The following is a 16941-nucleotide window of genomic DNA, read 5'->3' on the forward strand; positions in this document are numbered from 1 at the left end:
ATTAATCTATCTAATTAAAACCTATTTTTATAATCATTATCGTTGCTTTTCTTCTCTATTTTATCCGTATTATTTATTTCATCAATTAAACTTATTGGTCATATTCTGTAACAGATCACCCAATAAGAAAATTATATTTAACAAATTTATAAATAAATTATCTGGTAATAGGTATTATAGGTACCTACATAAATTAATTTTACAATAGGTACACGGTTTGTAAAACTTGTGCTTAAAATTATAAAATAAAACAAAAAGGTTTCATTTCTCAAATCAAATAATAACGTTACTTATATGAAAAAATAAACGTCTTGTGCTTTAAACACGAATGCAGTTACATTGCACCTGCAGGTATTGAGGTAGCTAAATACCTATATATTATATTATATATTTATATGTATTATGTTAACTGTTAAGTATATTTATGTACATAAAGTAAGAGGTACACCGTTATATATATATTATAAATACCTACCATTCGTATGCCGATTGGACGCTATAATTTTCAAGGTCGCCGGAGATAAGGAGGCGTGTATTGCATAATTAGTAGATATGGTCAGGTGGACCGACGTACCGACTACCGACGTCTGACGGCACTTGCAGTTAACACTCCACGCCGACCATACGTCCGGTGCTCGCTTGCTCAACTAACTGACTCGTAAGTCGTCGCCGGCGCTCAAACATGAACAAGTTGAAGACCGGATGGTTCAGCGAACTCACAGACCTGTTGCCAGGCAGAAGTTTTTCCATGGAAGTGGAACAGGTCTTGCATCAGGAACAGTCCAAGTACCAGGAGATATTAGTATTGAAAACGTGAGTTATTCTTGTAGTACGCCTATTTTAGTACCTATATTTCATGTAATGTAATATTATTTACTTTATTTTATTATACCCGTGTAGAGTAATATAAATTACAAGTTATGACTTATAAAGTTATAACGATCTATATTTCTATATTTTTCAACAATTTATTTGGTTATTGTCGTATTATATTTTATAATTAAAAGCATCACTTTTATAAAAGGATACCATGTACCGGGTGATCCATTTAACGTAACACTCATTATTATTATTAATTTTATTTAATCTTCAAAAAGATGATAATGGGCTACGCTGAACTTTGTATTATATTTATTTTACATAATTTCAGGTCATTTAAAAGCAAATAAGGGTTTGTAATTCCTTATTAAAAAAAAGATTAACTTCGATTACGATTATTTCGAAGTATTTCGATATTTATTAATCAAATGTTGGACGAATTTCAAGTAGCTTTAGAGCCATATTCTGGGTGGTTTTCTCGGGTCTTATGTCCGGGTTCCGGCCCTAAGCCTAAAAATTTATCTATGTATAAAATTAATATACGAGAACAAAATAAAATATATATTAAACAATACGGTTGTAATATTTGATGCCAAAAATCATTTAATCATTAGTTTTCGTCTATAATTAGATACATTTTTCGTTTGAAAATCAGGTCTAAAGCTAATTAAAATGGGATCGGGGACCGGGAGCTTTAGTATACCCGGGGTCCGAAAAAGTTGAATACGGCTAATAGTAGCTTATATAAGTTATAATTTAGAACCTTATAAAAATTATAGGTATTTAAAGTTTAGATGAATAATCAGGCACGTCTACAGGGGGGGTTTTAGGGTTCACCCCCCTTCCCCCAAATAATTTCGAGTAACGAGGAAAAATTGTTTTATTATGTTGCGGCACAATTTGTATTGCTGTATTTTGTAAACCCTCCCCGAATTTATTTTTTTGTATACGTGCCTCTGAATAATATGGAGTGGTTCGGGGATGGTACACCATAAAACGTTTGTCCACTACTCCGCTTATATACATTTTAAATATGTATTACTAATAGTTTATAAATTATAATTGGTCAAAATATGTTTTTAAAAAGAGTAAAAATTTAAAAAATATTTATTTTTTCAAAAACGCTGTTTTCTAAAATAATGAGTGTTTTACGTTAAGTAGCGGATATAATATTTATTACTTGTTTTAATTAAACTTCACGTAGTCAATCATTGAGTGTAAAATGTACCTAATTAATTATAGCAGTAGGTACGTTGTACGTGTTAACGTGCTCGCTTACACTGGTAATGGACAGTCCAACAACTTTAATTGTAATAAACAAATTGTTTGGGTTTTTTTTAATATAGAGGAGGAACTGATTTAATACATGGATTTTATCAAAAAATGTTAATCTTGGTTAGTCGCTAAATCTTCGAAATAGTTCTAAACTTTTTAAATATGTCTATGTTCAGTATAGGTACCTACTATACCTATAATTTATATACCTAATATAATATAATACAATATATTATTATAAAATCATGGTTGGCTATAGTAGTGGTGAACATGTACACACATTATACAGTACACAAACATTGGTTTTATTCCATTATATAAAAACTTGAAAATGTTTTATAATACATTTATATAATTAAAATATTAGAATAATTATTCGTGCGAAGTTGTCCCAAAAAAATATCTTATAATCAGATAATAATTAATGTGTCACACCCTTAAGGCCTTAATGTACTTATTTTATATTTATACATTGTAAACGTACCACATAATTATAATGCGTAGAAACTAAAAACTTTATTGCAATGTAAGAATTTTTAACATTTTAAAAAATATGTATAATTAGGTATATTTACCATATTTTTTTACCTATTTATTTATTCACAATTATTAGAATGTAAAAAAGTACATTTTAGTGAAAAATATTGCTGTGATTTTTTTTTTTTATACAAAATTGTTAAATTATATAGACTATATAGGAAGGTTCATTTGCAATCTGCAATCTGTATGCTGACATCGCGCACATACCTATCTCAAATAGTCCTAAAAAAATAGTTATAGTTTATGAATCTAAGTACCTGTATGACTTAATTTTACATTTAATACACATAATATTATAAGGAAAATAGAATCATATACGTCACACTTATATTTTGTTCAATACATATAGGTGCTTACAAAGAAAACACATTTACCCTCTTTCAAAGAAGAAAACTCAAATTGAACTATTGAAAATAAATAGGCAGGAGTCTAGCCAGTCTAGGACCGATATAATAGGTAGTAGATATATTTGTAAAAATGTATACGGATCATTATTAATTGTTAAAAATACTGAACGTTTGTATGTAAAAGACATAGCCACGTATAGGTATGTATTAACTGCGATATTTTTAATCTCTATGTATTAAATTAATTGGTTGTTGTGCATATATTTTGAAGTGGAATGCTATTATGCACGATATACCTATACCATTTCAACAAAATCTAATTGGAACATAATATTTTGTAACCTTGTTTTGAGTATAATGCTGTGAATTGATATATAATGTTTTTTCTTCTACAATTTATTTATCAACACTTTATTAAATCTTATTTGCGTTGTACTGGATTTTAAGAGACGTTTGTATAATATGAATTATTGTTCTAAAGAAATATATTATACCTATTATATTTCATCATAATCTTGGATTATATTTAGTGTGTTCTAAAATTGATAAAATGATCAACCTGGGCTATCTGATTTTCGTATATTCCATATGTAATATTATACGAGTACATTATTGTTATAAAGAAATAGAATATTATGAAAATTATGAAAAAAAAATTTATTATTTAAAAAACTACTTAATAAATAAAAAATTAACAACAATTAGGTTTCGGCAAAGGTTATATAAGGTTATTATTTATAAAACCAATATGTAGTACCTATATATTTTCTCAAACCTCAACATTAAACTACTATAGAAAAGCTCTAAATCTTTAGTAGGTACTTACTTATATATTCCAATACTTCTATATACTGTATATATATAATAATATTAACAATTAAATAGCCACTTGAAACTTGCTAAGAGGTATGTAATCTTAATTCTTAAGTCAAAACTGACGTTTATTGGTTGATAATAGTACACTATTGATGATAAAAAAATAGATAATATATTTTTTTATTAATTAAGATTCAGAAATAAAACTTGATTGTGAAAGTAAAACCATATAGTATGTATATTTATAGGTATGTCGTACGTAGGTATATATATATATATTAGCTATATATTGGTTTATTTGAATAAAAAGAATATAAGATAAGGTTTGATTAATTTAAGTATCAATTACTAATTATTTATTATTTTTACGTTCTCGTTTTGAACATTAAACGTATATTTGATTAATTTAGGAACATTGTATAATTTATTCGTCCTATATATGTTATGATTTTATGTATGTTGGTGTGGGCGCGTATTAGGTATATGGTAGCTAATTATTGTGATTTAGCTGGTAATGGTAGTTATTAGTATTCATACTTAGGTATAGCATAGATTAAATATACTTAGTATATTTAATCTATGGGTATAGTCACATATTTAATATTAATTCAACTTCCACCAGCATATAAGATATAAATTTGTAATATATAGGTATGTGCCTTTATAGAGTATGAATATGAACAGCGTATATATTAAATAAATATATATTTTAATAATTGTTATAAAATGTAGAAATTATTGACCCAATTTGGTCAGATGCTATAATATGAGATTTATAAAGGTAAAGGTACCTATACTTATATACCCAAAATCCCTCTATATAAACGACATCTGACACCAGTGTACTGCTTCCAATCCACCGATATAGAATATTCAATACTATAATTTTGTCTCTTAATAATTTAAATAATTGGTTTGTCTAAAGGAAATCGCACGGCGTCGTACTGGTACTCGATGGCATGATTCAGTGCACCGAGTTCGATGAATATTCTTATCAAGAAATGATTTCATTTTTGCCATTATTCAGCCATCCAAAACCGCAAAGGGTTGGTATTTTTACATTAAATTGAAAATGTGTAAATAATTTCCGTATCTAGCCTTTGGCTGTCTTAAACTCTTAAATCTATACCTTTTTTGTTTTTCGTTGATAGGTGCTCATTGTGGGAGGCGGCGATGGAGGAGTCGCTAGGGAAGTAGCTAAACACCCATTGGTCGAAACAATTGATCAAGTGGAAATCGACGACCGTGTTATCGAACTATCTAAGAAATATTTACCGTTCATGGCCGAAGGATTTAACAATCCTAAAGTCAACCTGCACGTAGCTGATGGTTTCAAATTCATGGAAGAACACATTCAGTACTACGACGTCATTATAACTGACTCTTCTGATCCTATTGGTACTTTATATTCCTAATAAATATATGCATGGATACGATTAATTCAGTGGCGTAACTTCAAAATTTGAGCCCGGGGTCGAATTTTTCAACAATTTATCTTTATCCGGCATTATGCATAAGGGTTGCATTTGTCTTACTAAAATTATTTTATACATTTAAAAAAAATATTATTACATGTTTTTTAATTTAAAATTAAATAATAAGTTTAAATTATTTGAAAAAAATATATAGTTTAATAGTTTTTTATAAAATATTATAAGAAAAACATAGATTACTTCGGGCCTCCTAATTGATCAAACCCGAGTACACCCTCTGATCTCTCTTTTACGGTCAGGGCTAGGATTTTTATGCAGTAATTAAGAATTGTAAAATATGCATTTTATTTACAAAAATATGCATTTAAATTGTTATAAGATAAACATAAAAATATAGTTACAAAAAAAATTATTAATTTATTGAAATACATCACTGGATTGGCTGTTTGCCTTAATATAATATAATTGAGAAATAAAATAAAATACAATTTATAATTCACATTCAATAGAGAAAATACTTTGAATTTTATGTTTAAAAAAAAACCAAGTTTTATACTTAATCAGCAGGATTAGAAACATTAATATTAAATAAAATATTAATTACTAAATATACTATAAAACATGCATTTTCCACATTCTTATAATCGAAATATGCAATAATATTCCTTTTATTCAATATATGCAATAATATGCATTTTATCCAAAATATGCAAAATAAAAACCACCATTTATCTCATCATGAGGTGATTCATGGACATTACTGACAAAATCAATAATCAGAAGTTGTAAAAAAAAACATGCTGTTGCATATACATCCTAGCCCTGGTTACGACACTTGATTTATTTTATTTACGTACTTAATTTACAAATTATTAGAACTCACGGATCCATGGGAAAAATATATAATAGCTATTTAGGCCTATAGACATAGTCAATATTTCTAAGTTCATGAGATTTCGCATAATTTTAATTTTAAATGCCAGTGTACTGAATGAGATAAAATATATATATTTTTTTTTTTAAATTTTTTTTTATACTTTTCTCCTTATTTTGTTATAGTTAAAAATAAAAATCACTTGCATAGGTACATTAAATGATTTAGTTGAAAAAACTTTCCGCCTTCCGGTTATTATTTCTGACTATTTAGCTAGTGTTAATTATTTTCAGCATCATATAAATAGAGTATAGCATGGGCGTAGCTAGAAATAAAATCAGGGGGGGCAGTGGCATAGTCAATTTTAAATCATTAAAATTCAATTTATAAGGTGTAAGAAATATGATTTAGTTTAAAATGCAAGGGGAGGGCCCCCCCTCGCTACGCCCATGGAGTATAGTATACTAATACTAAAACTATATTTTCTTCTAAATATGTGATTTAATAAGACACTGTGAATGAGTGATGAATTTATTGATTTTACAATAGTTAATGTTTTTTGTAATTGTTAATTGTCATTAGCTTTTTGAGCAGTAAAAATGCTTGGAAGTTCAAGTTTTAGTAGCAAATTCAATCTGGGTGGTATTAAAGGGTCAAAAATAAAAAATTCTCAATACTTTCTTAATAATCAAGAAAAACAAAAAAAATATTAAGGAAAAACGGGAATTTTTAACAAATAAAAATTGTTATAGTTATATGAATAATAATACTTATTAATTAATTAAATATACCCAAATCAACTTTATTAATCGAAAAGTATAATATGATTTTATGTAGTAAGTGCGTACAAAATTCTTTGTATACATTTTTGAATTTTCCTATAAATATAATCGAGTTACTTTCATATTCATGTGGTTTTTTTTTAATCATAGGCCCGGCTGTTTCGTTATTCCAAAAATCATACTTTGAATTAATGAAACGTGCACTGAGACCTGGCGGAATTGTGTGTTCACAAGCTGATACTTTTTGGGGACATTTGAAAAACGCAGCGTCAATGTACAACCATTGTAAAGAAGTATTCGCCAAGGCGGCGTACGCGACGTCCTACGTGTCCACTTACCCGGCGGGTCAAATCGGTTTCGCACTCGGTAGTCTTGACGAGGTATACCTATGATAATAATAATAATATACAATCACCTATGCATAATATATACGTAATGCGTAGTGCGTACATAGATTTGTGAATAATATTCTCCTTGCGGAGATTAATAATCAGTATTAAACGCAGAACTAAAATTAATAAGTGGAATTTTAAGCTTTGGCTACTACTTTAATTTTAATTTATAATGAACATTTATTCAAAGTTTGACTGGAAATTTTTTAAATTATGTAATGTACGATACTTAAACACCATATTTTCAAGTTATTGAGATTTTTGTAATAATTAATAAAAAGTGACCTGTTTTTAAAATTAAAACCACTCTTTCCCCTTATTATTACTATAAATTTTTTAGTTTTTTGAAAATTTTGTTGTATGTACCCATCTATAGAGCCGTGCCGTTAAGATTTGGCGCCCAGGGCAAAATTAAAAATATTCGCCCCCTATTTTATTTATCTTTATGCATTTCAATTTTTTTGGCGCCCCTTTAAACCATGTGCCCGAGGCACATGCCACCTAGGTCCCCCACGACACGGCTCTGTGTATCTATCTTATTCAGAATTTCTACGAGCAATTTTTTAGTTGTTGAAATGTTTTACGAAGAAAAATATAAAACAAAAGTAGATACCTAATATTTAATTCTGATCTAAAGTATTTATTATATTTGGATCATTTTTAAAAATTACATTGATAAATATTATGTTTAACATATTGCCTAATTTACATATCAACATTTTATAATTTGTAAAAAAAAAGCCCAAGTTAAATACTAGATCACATTTTACTAAAAATGTTAAATCACCATAGCCCCAATCTTCCAAATTTATTATCATGGACCTATAATTATTCTCAGTGCACAAATTTAAGTTAATTAACTCAAGCAGTGGCGTATTATGGGAGGGGGATATCCGGATATGGGTAAATCCCCTCACTTATATTTTTTTAAGACCAGGTTTAAACTGTACAGTTTTTACTTATAACGTTGTTATCCTGTGGGCAGGCCGGGCTGCAGGGGCGTAAGTATATGTACTATGTAGAGAGAGCATTTGAAAATAGGGAAACTGCCACCGGCGACAAAACTGTAGGGTTGGCAATTTTTTTTAGTATTTATTCAAATACCTTCTGCACAAACAGTCTTTTTCAGTATAAAAAAAATAAATTTACTTTACATCGAATATAAAAGAGAAATACTAAATGCATTGGCAATATTTACTACACAACTTGATTGGGTATATTGGTATATATAATAATTATTGTATCAACATTTTTGCTGCCAAACGAGCTTATCAAAAATTCTAAATATTTACACTAATTGTATTTTTTTTTCTGAGGGAGGTTGTTTGCATTTAGGTTGTAAGTGGCATTACCATTAATTAAATATTGATATGTTTATGCCTATATTATTTAATTAATGACATTACACAATAATAATAAGAAAATTAAAATAGGACCATCTATCAATGAGTTGTATACAAAAAAACAGAAAACTTGAATTTATTTTAAAAATAAATAAGAATGAATGAAATTTACTATGTTAATTATTATGAAATGCCTTATAATTTTTCACTGTTATATTTTTAATATAGGTATAGCCGTATAGGTATTATAATATACGTACATGAGGTTGGTTATAGCTTATCGTAAAGTAGGTACCTACAACCCATCACATCATACAATTAAAATATTAAAACAACTCAGCGCCACTGGCAGATTATAGTATAATCATCATTCGATTTGATAATGCATATGCCATATACCTATTCTGACAATTAACATTTGACATTGACCTGAGCACCTCATCGAAGGCATTTTTGTATGTTAGGATCTATAGAAAAAAATTAATAGTTGTAACGTGTATTTAATTATTACTTTCATAGTCTTATTTAATTATGAATGGATTAATTTTCAAAATAATATAAGTAATTTGACTATGATGCAGTTTAAATTGCGGCGTTCTTCTGTAGAGTGTAAGTTGAGTAGGTATTTTACTTTGTACACTAAATGTCTAAATAAAACAATTCATAATATTACTGCGTACCTATTTAAAGTACTAATATATAGCTTTAAGTATTCTTATTATTGGTTTCAACTCAACTGATCACTTAGTTTTCGTACAATAGATACCTTTAATATGTTTTATTTTGGGATTTACAGAAAACAGACTTTGTGAACCCCGTGCACCAGTTGACTAACCAACAACGAAAAGATATGAAGCTACGTTACTACACTACCGACATTCATAAAGCGGCGTTTGCACTGCCCGCGTTTGTCGTCGATGCCCTCGACAACGCCGAAAACAATTCGTAATAATATATAGTGTGGGCGTAACTATATATAATACAAATAGTGTATCACGTGAGACTCGTATTACTTGTCACATCATGTTATGATTGATATATTATTGCTACTTAATTATACGATTTAAATAAAACATCTATTTATTTGTATATCATTACAGTTATTTGGTTATTATCACTACAGTACCGTACATTTTGTAGTGGGAGGACTTGACTTAGTCCCAAAACTCTCCCTATCTCTGCCAATGTCATCATATTTCTATCTAGTATTATTATACAAAGGTCAATAACTAAAATTTATAAATGAGAGAACATCAAAATAAAAATAATTTTTAATGTTATAAAAATATTTGAATATTTGAAAAGCTCCCCTAAAAAATCTAACAAATTTGCAGATATAGACAGCAGGGTACTCAAATATCCAACATAACTAAACAGCTTTTAATACAATATTATAGTCCCTTTGGATTTACTTTAAGACAAAAACCTAACCTAACTCAAGACACACATCACACATGTATTATGTATACATGAAAAAGGTATGCCCAAAAAAATGTTTGACTGAATTATTTAAATTGTCATTTTATAATTTTTATTTTTCTCTTTTTATATAAAAAGTAATATATATGGTAGAATTGTGGAGAAAAAAACCATTATTTAAAAAAGAATATTAAAAACATCAGCATTCACATAATTTGCTGCAATAGAAGAAGTTATATAAACTGACTTCTCACTATACATCTTGTCAAAATGAAAATATACTTTATTAAAATAATATGTTAGCATAAAAGCTAATCATTATTCATACATTTTATGTAACATAATTTCAATTTAGGATGATTGAACGATTCTTATTTTATGTAGAAAAATATACAGCTTAAAAATAATTAAAATTATGCAATATAAATCCGTCTTCAATATATAATATATATTATATTCTATTTATTTTTTTTATACATAAAAATTAATTTTAAGGTTATATTGTTCCAATACATTATTCGGAACTAAATCCAAATACTTTAAGATTTCCAGTATCTCGTTTCCTATCAAATTGTTCTTTATCATCACATGCAAATGCCAATAAATACTGTTTTGGATGCCAGGCCACAGTGAATGTTGCTGCTTCAATTGGTATATCAGTTATCTTAATTTAAAAATATTATGTTAAAAAATAATGAAATTTTTAAAATGATAACAGATTTAAATAATTAATATATAAATTAAATGTTACCTTTTCTCCTGTAGTAACATCTGCAATGTCCACATACAAATCTTCACTACCTGATGCTAACATTTTACCATCATATGAAAAACTTAAAGCTCGAACTGGCCAATCCAATCTAAATTTAAGAAAAAAAGTTTACTTTAGACTATAGCAATAGTTAAACATGATTATTTTAAATAAATGAAAATGATTGAAACAGATTTATAAGCTATATAGGTAGCAATTAAATTATGATATATCAAAATGATAGTGAACTGATGAGGAACCATAATATTATTATCTGCATTGTACTCTTTGGGAGTATTTTCATCTTAAATAAAAGAAGATTAAAATCCCAACAACAGTAAATCATATATATAATTCAAAGAACATTTTATTTTATTAAAGTTACCTAGTGTAAGTCTGTACACAAGCCAAATTCTCAAGGTCCCATAATGATACAGAAGCATCTGCAGAACCTACAGCAAAATAATGGCCACTTGGCGCAAATTCTATACAAATACATGTACCTGGATGAGCTTTTACCACATGTCGTTGAACTAAGTCTGGAAAACTGCAATCAGATTGAAAAACTTATAGTTTAGATATCAATTTTAAAATAGATATAGATCATATGTCAAATTGAATAGTAATACTTGTTTACCTTAGCACATAGACACATCCTAAACCGTTTGTTAAGAAAAACAAATCACTTTCATTGTTCCATGACATTTCGTTCACTTCAAAATTGAACTGTTGCTCACTTATTGGTTTAAGGGTGCGCATATCAATGAAAGTTATCAAATCTTCTTTGTTTCCAACAGCAATTGTGTGTCCATCGGGAGACCATGTGATGTTAATATTCTCTCCTTTAAGCAAAAGTAATTATGTTATTGGAATGAAAGTACAGTAAGATTTTTTAGCCATGTACCTTTGGTCAAAATAGTATTTGAACATTTCTGGTGTCTCACATCCCATACTTTGACTGTTTTGTCACCACTAGCTGTACTCAGTAAATCTGGGTTAAACTTATGCCAACATAACTGATCCACACTACCACTGTGTCCTTTATATGTGTATTCCTTGTTCTATACATAAATCAAAAATTAAAAATAAATGAAAATGTATTTATTTTTAAAAGGCATCAAAGCAAAATGTTATTGAACATACTATTATAATTTGTAATATTATGCTAATTGACAATTTTGATGAATTAACATTTATCGACATTGTTTTTAGAATAAATTTTAAATAAGGTGTGGAGATCTGTAGTCTGTACATACTTTTGTTTTGAAATAAGATAAATAAATATTAACCAATAATATTTTAAAAAAATAATTTAAATATTATAAAAATACATGTTGAGTATTGTTTTCAACTTAACTATTAATAGGAAAACCATTGATTTTACTATACATAATTTGACAAATTTATTAATTAAAAAATACCTAACCAATAAACTTATAGACAGTCTCACAAAATGTGGTTTACAATGCACATTTTATTAAATTCAGTGATTTTACACAACAAAAATAATTGTAATAAAATAAAATATTATTTACATTTAATAGATAAAAAAAATTAAAACATTCATATAATAACTATTTAAGACTATGCAATTTCATTATCAATTATTCAAATTAAAATAAGTTATAAAATTGTATACTAGTCGAAATATAATGACTTGCTATAATACGCCACAAATAAGAATAAACCAACTAGGTACTATTGTTACCATAACGGATTAATTTTATAATATTAACACTGGGATAAATAAAGGTAAAATACTCAATGGTTTAGGTTTATGAATAAATAATATAATAATTATAATTAAACGGATATCCCAGTTAAAGTAGAACACAAAGCATTGGTAGACCACAAACTATACATTTAATTAGTTATATAGTACAGAAAATGGTGGTTAACTATATATTAAGAAATAAGTAACTTTTATTTTAAATTAATTTTATTAGATGATGTAATTATACTTGTAAATTTTAAGCTTATTTTACGCAAAAAAATTAATAACTATCATATAATATTATTTTCTGTCCAATATATAATTTTGCTTTGACACCCATTAATATATATTATAGTAAATATTAAAATCACGTACCTAGTTTATCACAAATTTCCCAATAACTACTTTAAAGATATATTCAAATATAATTGGCAATTAATGACCATTATAAAAATAAAAACATTGATAAATAAAAAAATAAAACTTTAACAACAATAAAAAAAGGCTGTATAAACAATGTCGACGAATATTCAATAAAAATATTTCATATTTAAATAAATAGGTACTATCTTAAAGTATTGTGAACAATAAGTATATTTCAAAACAATATGTCATGCCTGGAGATCGTACAAGAAAGTTTTCAGTAAAAATTAATATTTATCTGTTATTTATAAAAGTAAATAACACAATCATACTAAATTTATGAAAACAATTTTGATATCAACATTCAAGTTAACAAACCTTATTAATTGTTGTTGTTTTAAAATTTAATTTTTTTTTGATGAGAAACTATAATTTTATTTATCATCTAATATTTACAATAGAAAATTTATTGGAAAATCTATACCATAATTAAAGCATTTATTTAATAAATTACTTATGGTCAATGAAGTTAAAATATAAAGACATTCTAATATATCAGTATAATTTACATATTGTACACATTTTATCTTCAAAAACAAAAACTTACAAATTGAATAAATGAAATTTGCTATTTACAATAACTGTGTTAATAACAATTATAAAGAAATGTCAATATAATTCACAGATAAAACATTTTGCTTTGACAACCTTTGCTAATTAAAATACATCTATTAAGAATTGTCTAATAGGTAATAATCAATCGAATACTCAATTAATAAACATTTTTGTTCAACAAATACAACATTTATTTTACTATAATAAGTACACTACAAATGAAATAGATAATTATTTGTTTTTGTTATATAGATAACAAATAATAACAAAAACATACCATTATATATCTAAATTTACTATCAGTCTATTAAAAGAACAGCACACCAAAGCCCCACTGATTTTTATTTGACACAATTGAATCATTATTGGAATAATAAACTGGTAAACAATAATTAATTTCTAATCTCATTAAATTGTTGATGTTCAATGCTAAGCCAGCTCCACATGATAACCGTACGTTGTTGATCAATCCTCGTATGTCTTTGGTTAGATTTCCTAGACGATTTCCAACATTTCCAGAATTCATAAATAAATGTATCCTTATTAATTGGGACAGTTTATTTTTTTTAGATAAAAATGGAAGTGGAGCATGTACATGAGTATTGAATCTCCAAAACATTGAAGAACCTGTTATGCTCCCATCTTCTTTTTTACCCACACCACATTCTTCAAATCCTCTGAAAGTCAGTGGTCCTCCAAGATAAAAATTGTCTATAATGTTGGATGTTCCAAATTTGTCTAAAATTCCAAATGAGAAAGATCCAGTAACAGCAAAACCTAGGATTGTGGAAAATGTATGTTGAAGGGTAAGTTCATTTTTTACAAACTCATGGCTACCACCAATTCCAGCAAATTCTGAACAACACTGTACTAGGGACCCATAACTGGGAAACACAGCACTATCACGAGTATCATAAGAAGCCGTCATTTTAACAGATGACTTCATGGTAAGTCCAAGCTGTTCTCGTATACCAAATGGTGCGTTTTGTGCATATTTTAAATCTCTAGCCACTCCTTCCCACAATAAATTAACTTTAAAATATTCATGGCTTAAATTTAATCCAGCATTTAACCCATACTCATCAAATGAATAGCCAAATTTATTTCTATCATAATGGTTCTTGAAAACTGTTGTATATAAATATGGACTAAATAAAGCAATTAATGGTTTTGTAAAACTTATGCTACCAGTAGAGAATTTTTTGTTGGATGAGTATATATCAGACACTAAATTTAATTTTTCACCACGGCAGAATAAGTTTGAAAATGATACTCCAGTTGACAGTTTAGGATCAGGGTTATTGTCATAATGAGCGTCGGATAAAAGTTTGACATGTCCTTGAACCCAATTACATTCCTCCACTTTAATAGTAACGTAATATCTATCCTGTCCATTGACACTATCAACATCTAGTTTGGCAGATACGTCTTTGAAACACTCTAACTGCATCAGGTTTCTTTTTACTATCATTGTCTTGGCAATTACATCACTGATGGTTTTGGAATCAAACAGACATTTTGTAGCTTTTTTAACGACATCGTCTTTAGTTCTTTTTAGGCCAACAATATCCACACGATTTATCCTGATTGGTTTTGTCTCAATCAAGTTTGCAGTATCCAGAACCATGATTTGTTTTTAAAGCTCACAGATAAAATAAGAAGTAAAAAAGTAAATAATAACTGTAATTTGATTTAATTTCTCACCAAACGGTCTTTATCCAATGTGAATGTAGCCACAGACTTATCAAATGAACAAGAAGCTAAACGTTTGCCGTCACAACTCCAACCAACTGAATGTACTTTTGACGAATGCGCTTGAAATTCTTTGACAGACTTATGTGTTTTAAAGTAATCTTTTAATTCATTCACATTAACGTCAAAATGTTTCCAATAACTCATTATAACTGTGATTCATTCATCCTATGGTAAAAAATAAACGAATAACAAGTAATAATTAAACAGATAATATAAATAAAAATTTTAAATGTTACTTACAATTTTTCTAAGTACCAAGGTTGAAAAAAATTTTAAATAATAGAAAATCAAATAATATTATAAATTACAATACAAAAATATTATTAAAAACGACAATCGGCAAATCACAAAATGTGGTATGAGGCCTAGAGCTGTTAACAGTGCTGGCCAGTAAGAGTAGATTTGTAGCAAATAGAAATCAGTGATTCCGAATCACACTACTACAGAGACATAGATTACGGTAAAAAAACCGTTTATATCAGTATAATATATATAAAAAAAAATTTAATGTTTCTTATCAATTTCATGGATATTATTATTAAACATGGAGCAAACGATACACTAGTCATTAACCACCAGCCGCCAAAATATGTATTTATTACAATTTGTAATATAACCATGGGCGTAGTATGCATGGGGGCTGTGGGGGCTATAGCCCCCACAGAAATATATGTAGCCCCCTCAATCCTCATGGTGTTTACTTTCAATTTTTACATTTTATCCGAAATTATAGTTTTAAATGATTTTATAATTTTTCCTGAAATTCATCAAGGCTTTAAAATATATTAGCAGTGTAATGTTTATTGACAATACTATTGTACTTACATATATATACCAATTTATTTTTATTATAAGCACATTTATTTATAGACCAACGCCGTATTAATTATTTGGGTTTACCCGTTGTCGTCGTGTCGTGCATATAACGCGTCGTCCGATGACAATATGAAGACGATAACGGACAATAATAATTGGTTAGAACATACACATAATATTTATTTATTTCAGTATTTTTCTGGAAACCGGTGTCTGTTATTTGCTCATGTACTGCGATCACACACACGTCTCTTTTATTTTTCTTAAAAGCATATTTCAAACATTTTAAATTAATTTTCATTTTTCTCGTTTTTCTTGGTTTTTTTTTATAATGTTTAGTATATTTAATATTAAGAAAAAAGCTGACAAGACTACATTACCACCAATTAGGGATAACGAAGATTTTTCAGTGGATGATCCAAGTCCAATAAATATTAATAATTTGTTAATACCGGAACCGGATGCTCCTAACAATTTTCATCCTGAGCATTCAGGAATTGTACTAAGTGACTCATTTCAGTTAGATTTAGGGGACTTGGAAACAGGGCCGACTCAACATTTACTAAATGTAAATACCAAAATACTTAATAAAATACTTGATGAAATAAAATAATTCTCGTGTTTCGTGTACCTATTTCAAATTAAATTTACAGAGTTATCCCAAAACATTAAATGGAAAGCAAAACCGTTCATTTTCTTCAAATTACTATGATACAAATCCATGGCTAGAGTATAGTGTTAAACTAGATGCGGTGTTCTGCTTTTATTGTCGAATGTTTAGTACCAATACTGGAAATACTAATTTTAATAGCGACGCGACTTTTATTGAAACGGGATTTCGTAACTGGAAAAAGGTAATTTTAATATAAACTATTCAAATAGTATTT

The 16941-nt window shown here is 27.8% G+C and overlaps 3 protein-coding genes across 3 annotated transcripts; 1 reads left to right on the forward strand and 2 right to left on the reverse strand.

Annotated features, from left to right (window-relative positions):
* The first annotated feature begins 581 nt into the window (after positions 1-581).
* On the forward strand, positions 582-9710 carry LOC132923413 (spermidine synthase-like). Its single transcript, XM_060987395.1, has 5 exons — positions 582-813; positions 4723-4843; positions 4949-5195; positions 7037-7266; positions 9418-9710. The coding sequence occupies exons 1-5, from the start codon at positions 683-685 to the stop codon at positions 9568-9570; spliced, it is 882 nt and encodes a 293-aa protein (XP_060843378.1). The 5' UTR covers positions 582-682; the 3' UTR covers positions 9571-9710.
* A 757-nt stretch (positions 9711-10467) lies between these two features.
* On the reverse strand, positions 10468-15668 carry LOC132923411 (THO complex subunit 3). Its single transcript, XM_060987392.1, has 7 exons — positions 15479-15668; positions 15188-15403; positions 11696-11852; positions 11429-11633; positions 11177-11338; positions 10792-10900; positions 10468-10704 (listed from the first exon to the last, which is right to left on the reverse strand). The coding sequence occupies exons 2-7, from the start codon at positions 15380-15382 to the stop codon at positions 10555-10557; spliced, it is 978 nt and encodes a 325-aa protein (XP_060843375.1). The 5' UTR covers positions 15383-15403; positions 15479-15668; the 3' UTR covers positions 10468-10554.
* Positions 13645-15188, reverse strand: LOC132923409 (sorting and assembly machinery component 50 homolog B-like). Its single transcript, XM_060987391.1, has one exon. The coding sequence runs from the start codon at positions 15108-15110 to the stop codon at positions 13791-13793; it is 1320 nt and encodes a 439-aa protein (XP_060843374.1). The 5' UTR covers positions 15111-15188; the 3' UTR covers positions 13645-13790.
* Positions 15669-16941: the final 1273 nt, after the last annotated feature.

The sequence above is a fragment of the Rhopalosiphum padi genome, chromosome 2 (genome assembly GCF_020882245.1).
Source record: "Rhopalosiphum padi isolate XX-2018 chromosome 2, ASM2088224v1, whole genome shotgun sequence".
NCBI classification, from domain to species: domain Eukaryota; kingdom Metazoa; phylum Arthropoda; class Insecta; order Hemiptera; family Aphididae; genus Rhopalosiphum; species Rhopalosiphum padi.